Raw genomic sequence first — 15,172 nt, forward strand, 5'->3', positions numbered from 1 at the left:
AATCAGGCGGTGCTTGGTTTGGTAGCACACGTGCTGGCTGAGGTGGCACAATGGGTTGTATCATCTCATACACATCAAGCAATCGATTTGCCAATGCGGTAGGGTAGTCTGTAGTTCCTTGTAACATCAGTGTACAAATTTGCATCAAATTTAGGTGTTTATTCCCAAAAATCCACTATTTCTCCAAACAACACATCAGACCCATTTACTCCATAAATGGCAGGGCTATTACATGGTTTTAAACGCCCATCCAATTCCCTTTTGAAAGTTACTATTAAATCTGCTTCCACCACCCATCCAGGCAGTGCATTCCAGATCGTTACAACTCGCTGCGTAAAAAAAAAGTTTCCTCATGTTGCCTCTGGCTCTTTTGTCGATCACGTTAAATCTGTGTCCTCTGGTTACCAACCCTTCTGCCACTGGGAACAGTTTCTTCTTATTTACTCTGTCAAAGCTGTTCATGATTTTGAACAACTCTATCAAATTTTTCCTTAGCCTTCTCTGTTCTAAGGAGAACAACCTCAGCGCCTCCAGTCTCTCCACATAACTAAAATTGTTTCTACGACAGGGTGGTACTTAAAGCTACATGTGTAGCTAATGTTCAGCCAGATTATATATGGTTAATCCAAATTGCCAAATCACATATAAATAACTGCTTAAGAAGCTAAATTGAAGATCTGCAGAATGACAGATTTTAGATGCCACATATAAATCCAGTTATTGTCACAGTGTCAGTGTTCATTAATCCACGTAGTAATTCGTCTCTGTATAGTCTATATTTTCCTATTTCTCATCTACTTGCTGCACCTCGGCGATATCATCCGAAAACACCACATGAGGTTCCATATGTACAACGATGACACCCAGCTCTACCTCACCACCACCTCCCTCGACCTCTCCGCTGTCCCTGATTTGACGCGCTGCTTTGTCCGAGATGAACAAAAATTTCCTCCAGCTTAATATTGGGAAGACCGAAGCCATTGTCTTTGGTACCCGTCATAAACTCCGTTCCCTAGCCATCAACTCCATCCCTCTCCCTGGCCACTGCCTGAGGTTGAAACAGACCATTCGCAATTTGACCCTGAGATGAGCTTCCGACCATATATCTGTTCCATCACCAAGACCGCCTACTTCCACCTCCCTAACATCTCCCATCTCTGCTCCTGACTCAGCTCATCTGCTGCTGAAACCCTCATCCATTCCTTTGTTACTTCTAGACTTGACTATTCCAATGCTCTCCTGGCCGGCCTCCCATCTTTCACCCTCCATAAACTTGAGCTTATCCAAAACTCTGCTGCCCGTATCCTATCCCGCACCAAGTTCTGTTCACCCATCATCCCTGTGCTCGCTGATCTACATTGGCTCCTGCTGCGGGAATGCCGATTTTAAAATTCTCATCCTTGTTTTCAAATCTCTCCATGGCCTCGCCCCTCCTTATCTCTGTAACTTCCTCCAGCCCTACAACCCTCTAAGACCTCTGCGCTCTTCCAATTCTTGCCTCTTTCGCATCCCCGATTTTAATTGCTCCACCATAAGTGGTCCATGCCTTCACCTGCCTAAGCCCTAAGCTCTGGAATTCCCTTTCTAACACCCTCCGCCTCTCTACTTCTCTCTCCTCCTTTAACATGCTCCTTAAAACCTATCTCTTTGACCAAGCTTTTGGTCACCTGTCCTAATACCTCCTTATGTGGCTTGGTGTCAAATTTTGTTTGAAAATCGCTCCTGTGAAGCGCCTTGGGGAGTTTTACTACGTTAAAGGCGCTATATAAATGCAAGTTGTTGTTGTTGTTTCAGATTTGATGGAATTACCATTGTAAGGAATGGTGGGACACATGGTAACGTTTCAGTGAAGTGGCTTATTTCACGGAACAGTAGTGACTCTTCTGCTGTCACTGCAGACCTCATGCCAGCTTCAGGAACTCTGGACCTTGTGGAAGGACAGATGCTAGCCACAGTGAACCTCACCATCATTAATGATGATTCACCCGAGGAAGCAGAGGCTTACCTTTTCCAGCTGTTAAACAGCACAATAAAAGGAGGAGCAGAACTGGATGAACCCATGCAAGTAGGTTTATTAAAACTCCTGTTTAGACCCACATTATTATTTCGTTTAGTGCACTCCTAGGAATGTAAAAGACTATTATGCATAAATTTTTGATGACCGATAAATAATTAAAGTAAAAAGAAAGGAAGAAAGAACTTGCATTTATATAGTGCCTTTCACAACCTCAGGTCATCCCAAAGCACTTCACAGCTAAAGAAGTGCTTTGAAGTGTAGCCACTGTTCGCAATGAGATACATGACCAGATAATCTGTTCTAGTGATGTTGGTTGAGGGATAAATATTGGCCAGGACACCAGGAGAACTCCCCTGCTCTTCAAAGAGTGCCATGGGATCTTTCACGTCCACCTGAAAAAGCAGATGGGGCTTTGGTTTAACATCTCATCCGAAGGGTGGCACATCTGACAGTGCAGTGGAGTGTCAGCTTGGATTATGTACTCGAGTCTCTGGAGTGGGACATGAACCCATGACCTTCTGACTCAGAGGCCAAACTGAGCCAAAGCTGACACAAGTAATAGCTTCTTGTACAATTCAACCTGCAAATATAAGCTGGCTGACATATTAGAGTGAATTTTACACAGTGTCATCATTCTCGGCAGTTTAGGAAAATCCAGGCTGGAGTCTCCCGTGGGCTGAAAGGCGCAGCATCCAACTGTTCACCGAATCCTAGTAACACCATAGGGCATATTACCCTTCTGCTGATGTTCAAGAAAACCTTCCCATAAATAAGATGCTTTTTCTATATTGGAGTATTTCTTTAAGTTCTGCAAAAGTGTATCCACCTTAATTACTGAATTGGTGCATGGATTTTAATCTTTTCTTGAACCAACTTGTGAACATTTAGAATGAAATCCAGTGTATAAAATTATATGTGTATGTAAGTTTTGCATTTCTTATAAACCTGGTGACATAACAAAAGTGCAGAAGTGAATGATTCTTTATCAGTTGCAGGTTGTGGTTTTGACAATACTGTAACTAACCTGTTGTTTTCTAAATTAATAGAGTAGACCAGGGATAGAAATAAAGCTATTTACAATTTTTGTCTTTCTCTTTTTGTTTAGATTATTTTCTATATTCAGGATAGCGATGATGTTTATGGCCTAATTAAATTCCATTCTATGGAAGAACAGAAGATAGAGAGTAGCCCCGCTGGGCGGTTTCTGTCGTTGAGTTTTTCCAGGCACAATGGAGCTGTGGGGGTTGTGAAGTTGAACTACACTGTACTGTACATCCCTGCTGGTGTTATGGATCTTTCTAAAGCAAAGGATGATGTCCTGAATGTTTCTAGCAAAAATAATATTATCTTCATGCCAGGACAATCACAGATGAGCCTCAAGCTACCGATAAGAAATGATGCATTCCTTCAAAACGGAGCAAGTTTCCTTGTACAGGTATGTCAGTATAAATGACAACATTTGCTGATTCAATATTATTGGTCAAATTGTCAATGTGTTTTTGCACACCAGTATAAATGATCCATTGGGATTTTGGAATATCTGTATCAGTGACATTGAACCCTTTTCAGTGAAAAATCAATCTCAGTTTTAGTTCCCCTTGAGACTGTTTATCTTGTGCCAGCCCCATTATATTTGACTGAAATATATTTGATGCCATTATTTTACAGAGTGTTTTGCAGGGAGGTATCATACATCAGTTATAATTGAAAACAGGAATTTTCTAACAGAATGCATGCTACCATTCTTTAAATGTCATTAGACCATTTATTTAAAATGTTTGCAAATCTGCCTTAAAACCTTTTTTTTTACTATTATTTTTAAGTAGTAGTAATAATAATATAGTTTGTACTGTGCTGAAGAATCAAGGATAAACAGAGTATTCTGAGTCCTTCCACCATCTTCAGATCACTGGTACAATATAAGCAGTTATTTCATCATAGTTCCTGTTATTTTAAGCCACTGTCTTGTTTTTCTAGTTCTTTGCCACTTTCAGAAATCACTGCCAAGGTTCTCTTGACATTTGCACCAACACAGGGAATGGGCAATTAATTAATATCCTGTTGTATTAAAGTACCTCATGAATATTCTCAATCATGATGCCTGTCATCAATCAAGTTTGAACATACAGCAATCGGTCACTGTACTTTCCAGCATAAAAGATCCCACGGTACTATTTGTGCAGGGGGGTTCTCTCTGGTGTGCTGGCCAATATTTGTAGCTCAACCAATATCACTAAAATGGATGATCTTGTCACGTATCTCATTGCTGTCTGTGGGATCTTCCTGTGCGCATATTGGCTGCTGCGTTTCCCTACAACGGTGACTACACTTCAAATAAGTACTTAATTGGCTGTGAAGCGCTTTGGGATGTCCCGAGAATGGGAAAGAGGCTATATAAATGCAAGTCTTTCTTTTCTTTTAATTGAATTCAATGGAGGCTTTAAGGTTACATTGAAGCTTTATAGTTTTTGGAACTGGAAGCAGCAAAGCTCTGAAACCCCATATTTTCAAACTCTTACAACCTAATTTTGCCTGAATTTGTGATTAATTGCATAAAATGCCTTTTGGGGTTGTGATAACATGCTCTTTATACCCGAACAATCTACAACCAGTCCATTAGAAAGAAAGAACAAACTTGCATTTATATTGTACCTTTCACAACCTCAGGATGCCCCAAAGTTTTTCACAACCAATGGAAAGGAAAATTGGACGGGGTGTATAATGGGTGACCGATATCATACCGCCTATTTTGTTCTCCGCCAAAATAACGGTGAGGCTAATAGCGCTCGCAGTTATTTATACGTAAATGGTACAGCAACTTCAGATGGACAGATGTGCAGTTAAATGTCAGTACCCACAAGTTGCTGTCCGCTGTTAGCTTCATAAAAACGGCATTTCGCTGCCTGCCTCACCATTGAAATGGCGTGAAGTTGCTGCATTTGCGCAGTAGATACGAACTAAACTTGCAACAGAAAATTAAGTCTTGTCATTTCAAGTGTAAATACTCTTCTAACGATGTGATAATTGTTGATTACTGCCAATCAACCTCTCTGGTACTGAAAATTAACTATTACAAGTGTGGAGTCTCATTCCTTCAGGTATTAATTGTTGTTGGAGATTTCAAAAATGTCAAATTTAAATTTTTTTTTTACTTTCTGTCTCTTTTTTTTCTCTCTCTCTCAATCCAATCTTTCTTTCCCTCGATTTCTCTTTCTGTATCTGATTTGACATTGAATTCACCCACTCTCATTTACACTTCTCAGTCCTTGTGTTGTTTATTTCTCAATCCATCAATTTGGTTGGTTAAGAAGATACACAGTTGCTTGCCCTGTTCACTCAGATTCCATTTGCCCTATTTCCCTTGCTGTGCTGTTATCAGCTTGCACTTTCAGCAACTTGCCATGCAAAAAATGTAAAAACCTAAACGTGTAAGGGCAAGTCTAACAAATGGCAGATGCCATTAGATGCCCTGCTACAGTAAATACTTGCTCATTATTTTTAAGTTGCAACCACATTGGTGCAATGTTATATTGGAATCTTACTGAGATATATGACACTGTTTTACTTCATACTTACTGTTGATCCTTGTATGTAATCTGCATGTGCATGCAATAGGCTATTGATGGCTGCTATTTCAATTTTATCTCTTAAATAAGTTTGGTGTGTCATAGCAGAATAGCACTGTGAGTCACATTGCATGGATTAGATATATATTCAAGAGCATCCTTCCAAACTATATTTTGCTAATGTTTATTTATGTGTCAACACTGTGTATTTCAGCTTTTGCTTCTGTCCTTTAGATAACATGATGATCTGATTGTATTTGAAACTTCTTAATTGCTGATTCAAAACTGAACCAGTCTCTTTATTCCAACATAACCAATCAAAATTAGTTACAGTTATGCCAGCTTTCTTAAAATCACATTCATTTGTTTTAATAAGCACTAGTTGCTCTGTAGCTCCAGTTTGTCCCTTTTCCAACATGCTGAGATAGCCATTTCTCTATTGTAAAATTGCTGGTATTAAATTGTACCTTGAAGAGAGCTGCTACAGGGAATAATTTGCTAAGCCCTTTCCTGAATTGTTTCCAAATCAAGCTGTGTGTGATGTTGGCTACAAGTTCTTTGTTGGCAGGGGTTTGTGACTAATTTTACATAAAATATTCCATTTGGTCCTGTTCATCACAGTATTAATGGTATGAATGAGGAATTAGTGTGCAATTCACTGTAATGCCAATGTTGCCCTCCTAAAAATTTATACTTTCCCTCTCTTCAATTATCTGCCTTTTGCTTCACACATAGTTGCTTTTGTTTTAACATAATTAAACTAATATGCTTGGGTTATCCGCCTGCTGGCACAGTGGGTTAGTGTCGTACAGTGCTAAGACATTGTCTTGTGATCTTTGTTCCCTATGTGGTGCTGATTTTAGGCAGGTTGTCAGGGCAAGGCAGTGAATAGTCAGGACGAGTCCAGGTGCTTTTCTACAGCAAGTTACAAAAAATTAGCAGGTAAGAAGTTCTCTTGCACCTCATAATGGCCAGATACAGGCTGGTATTCATGATAGAAAGTTGTGGATGAGAAAGGCCATTTGGCACATCCCAATTCATTCCGAAATAACATACAAAGTTAGATTTTCTGAATAATTTGCTGGATCTCTGACCATTTTTTCCCGTCTGATTTTCTGATTGAACTTTGAAGAGTCCTGGAAGAATCCGCCAGCCTATGAGTCGATGCATGTAAAAGAGTGCATATTTCACACCATTCTCTGTCATTTCCACCCGTTTAATGCTATTTTATTTATCTTGACATATTAACTGGTGTTCAGGGTTGCTACATGCTGAGCTCCATACAGAAATCATTTTAAAGAGACCAACAGCAAGACTGCCACATTGTCAGGCCATTGCTGAAGCTATTTTGTTTTTTTCCTGTGGTCACTAAGGTCATTGAAGATCCTGTGGCAATTGCTGTGGTGGTACCTTTTTTGTACTCCTGCTGTCATTGTGCTACAATGGGTATTTCCCTGGAAACTCCCTTATTTCTCTGCTTTTTGGAGGAAGAAGAGAAGCACCGACAGAGGAATGGCAGGCAGAAAGTACACTGCACCCATCCACTGGTTCCCCCCCTCCCACCCCGCCCCACCGCCACAGCAGAATTATATAGATGCAGGTGCAGATACCGCCACTTGTTTGAAATGCATTGCTTGCTTGAGCCACACATTTCATCTTCCCCATGGACAACCAAGGGCTGTACAATTATACAGAGCTGCAGGATTCCCAAAAAGTCTGGGGATTGCAGATTGTAGCTGTGTGGCCCTACATTCTCCTTTACTCAGTGCCACTGCCTGCATGAATTGAAAAGGATTTCATTTTCTGAATGTTCAGCTGAACCATCTGCAACACATGACGGAAATGAACACTTTTTTTCCAAGGTAGCTATTGGGATGCTTTCATTTTAAAGCCGTCTATCGCTTTACCAATATTTGACCCACAAAGGCAAATCTCAGGAAGGTCCCTGGGGGTTGAAGGCTATCATGCTCATGACACCTTTGCGGTATCCCAGAACATCAACTGAGCACAGTTATAATGATGTGTGTGCCTAGTCCAGTGTAGCCATTGAGCACATCATCGACTTGTTGCTACAGGTGCTTGGATCGATTTGGAGAAAATTCAGTTTAAATACAGCTGTGTGCACGTGGCGTTGCAAAGAAACATTGTCATGTAGGCTAAAAGGAGGAATGTCCCCAGGAGCAGCAAACAACTTTCAAAAGGAGCATGAACAGCATGAAGAGGCAACAGAAGACAGTTTATTGTCAGCTAAAAGAGAAATTTCTGAAGCTCTCATGCAGGAGTCCTTCTCTTAAAGTTGCAAATGTGCCCACTGCATTAACACTACACCTTTCCCATGACCTCCATTCATGCCACCTGATGAAACTTGCTCAAATCATGGCAAGAATGCTCTCTGCACAAACAACTGTAGTGTAAACATGTTTTTAATGTCCAACAACAACTTGCATTTATATAAGAACATAAGAAATAGGAGCAGGAGTAGGCCAATCGGCCCCTCGAGCCTGCTCCGTCATTCAATAAGATCATGGCTGATCTGATCCTAACCTCAAATCTAAATTCATGTCCAATTTCCTGCCCGCTCCCCGTAACCCCTAATTCCCTTTACTTCTAGGAAACTGTCTATTTCTGTTTTAAATTTATTTAATGATGTAGCTTCCACAGCTTCCTGGGGCAGCAAATTCCACAGACCTACTACCCTCTGAGTGAAGAAGTTTCTCCTCATCTCAGTTTTGAAGGAGCAGCCCCTTATTCTAAGATTATGCCCCCTCGTTTTGGTTTCACCCATCCTTGGGAACATCCATACCGCATCCACCTGATCAAGTCCCTTCACAATCTTATATGTTTCAATAAGATCGCCTCTCATTCTTCTGAACTCCAATGAGTAGAGTCCCAATCTACTCAACCTCTTCTCATATGTCAGCCCCCTCATCCCCGGGATTAAACGAGTGAACCTTCTTTGTACTGCCTCGAGAGCAAGTATGTCTTTTCTTAAGTATGGAGACCAAAACTGTATGCAGTATTCCAGGTGTGGTCTCACCAATACCTTATATAACTGGAGCAATACCTCCCTGTTTTTATATTCTATCCCCCTAGCAATAAAAGCCAACATTCCGTTGCCCTTCTTGATCACCTGCTGCACCTGCATACTAACTTTTTGATTTTCTTGCACTAGGACCCCCAGATCCCTTTGTACTACAGTACTTTCCAGCTTCTCGCCATTAAGATAATAACTTGCTCTCTGATTTTTCCTGCCAAAGTGCATAACCTCACATTTTCCAATATTGTATTGCATCTGCCAAATCTCCGTCCACTCACCCAGCCTGCCTACATCCCCTTGTAGGTTTTTTATGTCCTCCTCACTCTCTACTTTCCCTCCCATCTTTGTATCATCTGCAAACTTTGATATATTACACTTGGTCCCCTCCTCCAAATCGTTAATATAGATTGTAAAGAGTTGGGGACCCAGCACCGACCCTTGCGGAACACCACTGGCTACTGGTTGCCAGTCCAAGAATGAACCATTTATCCCAACTCTCTGCTTCCTGTTAGACAACCAATCCTCCACCCATGCCAGAATATTACCCCCAATCCAGTGATTCTTTATCTTGAGCAATAATCTTTTATGTGGCACCTTGTCGAATGCCTTCTGGAAGTCTAAATACACTACGTCCACTGGTTCCCCTTTATCCACCCTGTACGTTATGTCCTCAAAGAACTCAAGCAAATTTGTCAGACATGACTTCCCCTTCGTAAAGCCATGCTGACTTTGTCCTATTAAATTATGTTTGTCCAAATGTTCCGCTACTGTCTCCTTAATAATAGACTCCAAAATTTTACCCACCACAGATGTTAGGCTAACTGGTCTATAATTTCCAGCCTTCTGCCTACTACCCTTTTTAAATAAGGGTGTTACATTAGCAGTTTTCCAATCTGCCGGGACCTTTGCCGAGTCCAGAGAATTTTGGAAAATTATTACCAAAGCATCCACAATCCCCACTGCCACTTCCCTCAAGACCCTGGGATGTAAGCCATCAGGTCCAGGGGATTTATCCACCTTGAGTCCCCTTAATTTACTGAGTACCAATTCCTCAGTGATTTTAATCGTATTTAGCTCCTCCCCCACCTAGAGCCTCCTGTTTGTCCAGTGTTGGGATATTCTTAGTGTCCTCTACCGTAAAGACTGAAACAAAATATTTGTTCAGCATTTTTGCCATCTCCATGTTTCCCACCATTCCCGGTCTCATCCTCTAAGGGACCTACGTTTGCCCTAGCCACCCTTTTTCTTTTTATATAACTGTAGAAACTCTTGCTATCTGTTTTTATATTTTTTGCTAATTTATTTTCATAATCTATCTTCCCTTTCTTAATCAATCCTTTAGTTACTTTTTGCTGTCTTTTGAAGACTTCCCAATCTTCTATCCTCCCACTAAGTTTGGCTACCATATATGTCGTTGTTTTTAGTCGGATACTATCCTTAATTTCTTTACTTCGCCATGGATGGCTGTAATTTCTTTTACACCCTTTTTTTCTCAGTGGAATATATTTTTTTTGGAAGTTGTGTAATAACTCCTTGAATGAACACCACTGTTCATGTACCGTCTTACCCTTTAATCTATTTTCCCAGTCCATTTTAATCAATTCCGCTCTCATACCATCATAGTCTCCTTTATTCAAGCTCAGTACGCTTGTTTGAGAACCAACCTTCTCACCCTCTAATTGGATATGGAATGTAACCATGTTATGGTCACTCATTCCAAGGGGATCCTTAACTAGGACATTATTAATTAATCCTGGCTCATTACACAGGACCAGGTCCAAGGTTGCTTGCCCCCTTGTAGGATCAGTTACATACTGCTTAAGAAATCCATCCCTAATACACTCAATAAACTCTTCCTCAAGGCTGCTCTGCCCAATTTGATTTGTCCAGTTAATATGATAGTTAAAAGCCCCCATAATTATAGCTGTTCCCTTATTACATGCCCCAACTATTTCCTGATTAATACTTCTTCCAGCAATATAGCGTATTTAATGTAGAGAAAGATCCCGAGGCAAATCACAGAATCATAATCATACAAAAAATAATGCCAAGCTAAAGGAGACTAAAAGCTTGGCCAAATAGTTGGGTGTTAAGGACAGTATTAAAGGAGGAGAGGAAGGTGTAGAGGCGAATAAGTTTAGGGAGGGAATTCCATAGATTACGGCCTAGACGGCTAATGGCAGATCTGCCAGCTTTGTCCTGTATCTAATGGCTTCCCTGATACACTGATTCATGAAGCTGTCATGAATTACATTTTTAAAACTGGCTGCTAAAACATATTCCAAGTTTATGCTATGAATCTGGGAGTAGCTCACTTTCTCACCTCTCAGGCAGGGAATAATACACGTACATTGTATTCCTGAGTCATGTACAGTTGTGCAGTGATATCTGAAACTAATCTACTTCACTATTCCTAGGCCTGCCTGCTCTCCTGCTGCCATCCCAGGCTTGATCCCCTCTTGGATAAGCCTACAGCTTTCCACTGTGCCTTTCTCGGCATTCTCCGAAAGGCCCGGCGAGGTGCTCATTGCTGCCTCCTTACGAGCTGCAACCCCATCCTACTCTCTCGTGACCTTCCCACCCACCACCCCCGCTGGGGGGTAATCTTGCCAATGTTGTTCCAGCAGGTCAACAATCGCTGCTCCTCTGCATTTCCCTCCAAAATGTCCGTTCACTTGTGAACAAGGCCCTTGCCATCCATGAACTTATTGTGGATGATTGCATCAACATCATGGCCTTGATAGAAATTTGGCTCATGGGTAATGGTACCTTCCCCCATACTGAACCTCCCTGCATGGATATAACTTCCATCACCGCTCAATGGTGGCGGTGTAGCCCTTATCACCAAATCTTACCTTGGTCTGTCCCCCTACTCCTCTGGTACCTTCTCCTTCGTTGAGCACCTCACCTCTCCCTTAAAGTCCTCACTCTCTACCACCCACCCAAGCCTCACAACAAATTTCTCACAGATATCCTCACTGCTTTCCTCCCTCAGCCTCTGCTCCAAACGACTTCTCATCCTCACTGATTTCAGCCTCCCATCTCAACTCACCTTGCCCTCTCTCCTCTGAGTTCACTGCCCTCCTGACCACCCTTAACCTCTCGGTCCATATAAACTCTCCTACCCATATTTATGGATACCCCCTCAACCTTGCCAACTCACCTGGTCTCTCTATTCCCTTTGTCTTAATCACAGACAAGGCCATCTCTGATCACTTCCTTGTATCCCTCACCACTCACATTCTCCTTCCAACCCCACTTCCTTCTGTGGCCGCCCTTGTAAAAAAAAACTCTCCCTTAAGTCACTTGCAACGGCACTTTCAAACTCCCAAATGTCTAGCCTTCGGCCTTCCATTGGTCACGATACTTCTGCAGCAACTGATTTGCTCAATTAGACCCTCATCTCCATGTTTGATGCCCTCGTCCCCAGTAAAACCCTCAGTCTCTCCCACAATGGATGCTTCCCTTGGTATGGCCCCAATTTTCACACCCTTAAGTCCAAGTGATGCAGATTTGAATGTTTATGGCACACAACTGGTTTAGCCATTCATCGCCAAATCTGACTGGACCACATCAAGCATTATTGGGCCCTGCTCTCCTCTTCCAAAACTGCCCACTACTCCAAGATCACCCTGGAATGTGAAGATAACCCCCAGCTTCTTTTTTCCATTATCAACCATCTCCTTAAACCCATCTCTCCTTCCCTCTCCAACTTCACCTCATGGAATTCTTTGTCACTAAGATTGAGACCATCCGCTTGGCTGCCCTTGCTGTATTCCATCCGTGCCCTAGCCCCTCATGCCGTCGCCAAGCTCATCTTGTCCATGATGTGAAAACTGGATTGCCATGCGTTGAAGGAAAGAGTACTAGAGCCTAGTCTTTAGTTGCTTTCAAGTCTTAATTCACAGACTTTTCTCTTGCACACCCCACACCCCAGCCAAACTCTCTGATAAAAATGATCCAAGAGAATCCCCAATTGATACCCACCACCTGAATACAATTAATCCCAATTGATACAAATCATGCAATTAACACATGAGACCCATCTCCTGCTGTTTTGACCCCATTCCCACTAGACTGTTAACCACTCAATTTCCATTCCTGGCCCCATGGGTAACAAAACAGAATTAATTAATGATCTCAAAGTAAAGGATCCCTTGGGAAGCAGTGATCATAACATGATAGAATTTCACATCCAGTTTGAGAGTGAGGATCTTGGGGCTGAAACTACTGTATTAAACTTAAATAAGGGCAATTATAAAGGAATGAGGGTGGAATTGGCTAAAGTGGACTGGGTAAACAGATTAGATGGGATGATGGTGGATAAGCAGTGGCAAACATTCAGAAATATATTTTATGACTCGCAACAAAAATATATCCCTGTTAGGAGGAAAGACTCCACAAAAAGGGTGAACCAACCTTGGCTAACTAAGGAAGTAAAGGATGGTATCAGGTTAAAAGAAAAAGCATACAACGTGGCAAAGATTACTCGTAAGCCCGAAGATTGGGAAAACTTTAAAAACCAGCAAAGGATGACGAAAAGAATAATATAGATGGAGAAAATAAATTATGAGAATAAAGTAGTAAGAAATATAAAAACTGATAGTAAAATCTGACAGTGCTAAATGGGATAGATTCAGAACAGATCTGGCAGGACCACTCGGCTCCAGACCTCATTACAGCCTTGGTCCAAACATGGACAAAAGAGCTGAATTCCAGAGGTGAGGTGAGAGTGACTGCCCTTGAGATCAAGGCAGCATTTGACCGAGTGTGGCATCAAGGAGCCCTAGTAAAATTGAAGTCAATGGGAATCAGGGGGAAAACTCTCCAGTGGCTGGAGTCATACCTAGCACAAAGGAAGATGGTAGTGGTTGTTGGAGGCCAATCATCTCAGCCCCAGGACATTGCTGCAGGAGTTCCTCAGGGCAGGGTCCTAGGCCCAACCATCTTCAGCTGCTTCATCAATGACCTTCTCTCCATCATAAGGTCAGAAATGGGGATGTTCGCTGATGATTGCACAGTGTTCAGTTGCATTCACAACCCCTCAGATAATGAAGCAGTGCATGCCCGCATGCAGCAAGACCTGGACAACATCCAGGCTTGGGCTGTTAAGTGGCAAGTAACATTTGCGCCAGACAAGTGCCAGGCAATGACCATCTCCAACAAGAGAGAGTCCAACCACCTCCCCTTGACATTCAACAGCATTACCATCGCCGAATCCCCCACCATCAACATCCTGGGGGTCACCATTAACCAGAAACTTAACTGGGCCAGCCACGTAAATACTGTGTCTACAAGAGCAGGTCAGAGGCTGGGTATTCTGCGGTAAGTGACTCACCCCCTGGCTCCCCAAAGCCTTTCCACCATCTACAAGGCACAAGTCAGGAGTGTGATGGAATACTCTCCACTTGCCTGGATAAGTGCAGCTCCAACAACACTCAAGAAGCTCGACACCATCCAGGACAAAGCAGCCCACTTGATTGGCACCCCATCCACCACCCTAAACATTCACTCCCTTCACCAATGGCGCACTGTGGCTGCAGTGTGTACCATCCACAGGATGCACTACAGCAACTCGCCAAAGCTTCTTTGACAGCACCTCCCAAACCCGCGACCTCTACCACCTAGAAGGACAAGGGCAGAAGGCACATGGGAACAACACTACCGCTTCAAGTCACATACCATCCTGACTTGGAAATATATTGCCGTTCCTTCATCGTCGCTGGGTCAAAATTCTGGAACTCCCTTCCTAACAGCACTGTGGGAGAACCTTCACCACACGGACTGCAGCGGTTCAAGAAGGAAGCTCACCACCACCTTCTGAAAGGCAATTAGGGATGGGCAATAAATGCTGGCCTTGCCAGCGACGCCCACATCCCATGAACGAATGAAAAAATAGCTTCTAGAAGTATATAAAAAGGAAGAGGGTAGCTAAAGTAAACATTGGTCCCTTAGAGGATGAGACTGGGGAAATAATAATGGAAAACAAGGAAATGGCAGAGGAATTGAACAGATATTTTGTATCTGTCTTCACAGTAGAAGACACTAATAACATACCAATAATAGTAGAAAATTAAGGGGCAAAGGGGAGGGAGGAACTAAAGACAATCACTATCACTAAAGAAAAAGTACTAGGTAAACTAACGGGTCTAAAGGCTGACAAGTCCCCTGGACCCGATGGCTTGCATCCTAGGTCTTAAAGGAAGTGGCTACAGAGATAGTGGATGTATTGGTTGTAATCTTCCAGAATTCACTAGATTCTGGAAAGGTCCCAGGGGATTGGAAAACCGCAAATGTAACACCCCTATTCAAGAAGGGAGTGAGACAGAAAGCAAGTAACTATAGACCAGTTAGCCTAACATCTGTCATTGGGAAAATGCTAGAATCCATTATTAAGGAAGTAGTAGCAGACATTTGGAGACTCATAATACGAACAAGGAGAGTCAACATGGTTTTATGAAGGGGAAATCGTGAAGAAGTAACGGGCAAGGTGGATAAAGGGGAACCAATGGATGCAGTATATTTGGATTTCCAAAAGGCATTCGATAAGGT

The 15,172-nt window shown here is 42.3% G+C and overlaps 1 protein-coding gene across 1 annotated transcript in view; it reads left to right on the top strand.

Annotated features, from left to right (window-relative positions):
* The window catches only part of adgrv1 (adhesion G protein-coupled receptor V1), a 507,287-nt gene that overhangs the window by 43,941 nt on the left and 448,174 nt on the right, over positions 1 to 15,172 (top strand). Inside the window, exons 7-8 of the mRNA XM_067982173.1 lie at positions 1,795 to 2,065; positions 3,123 to 3,452. Of these exons, the coding sequence (XP_067838274.1) occupies positions 1,795 to 2,065; positions 3,123 to 3,452 (601 nt within the window). The remainder of the gene's footprint in view (positions 1 to 1,794; positions 2,066 to 3,122; positions 3,453 to 15,172) is intronic.

Source organism: Heptranchias perlo, chromosome 4 (genome assembly GCF_035084215.1).
Source record: "Heptranchias perlo isolate sHepPer1 chromosome 4, sHepPer1.hap1, whole genome shotgun sequence".
NCBI lineage: Eukaryota > Metazoa > Chordata > Chondrichthyes > Hexanchiformes > Hexanchidae > Heptranchias > Heptranchias perlo.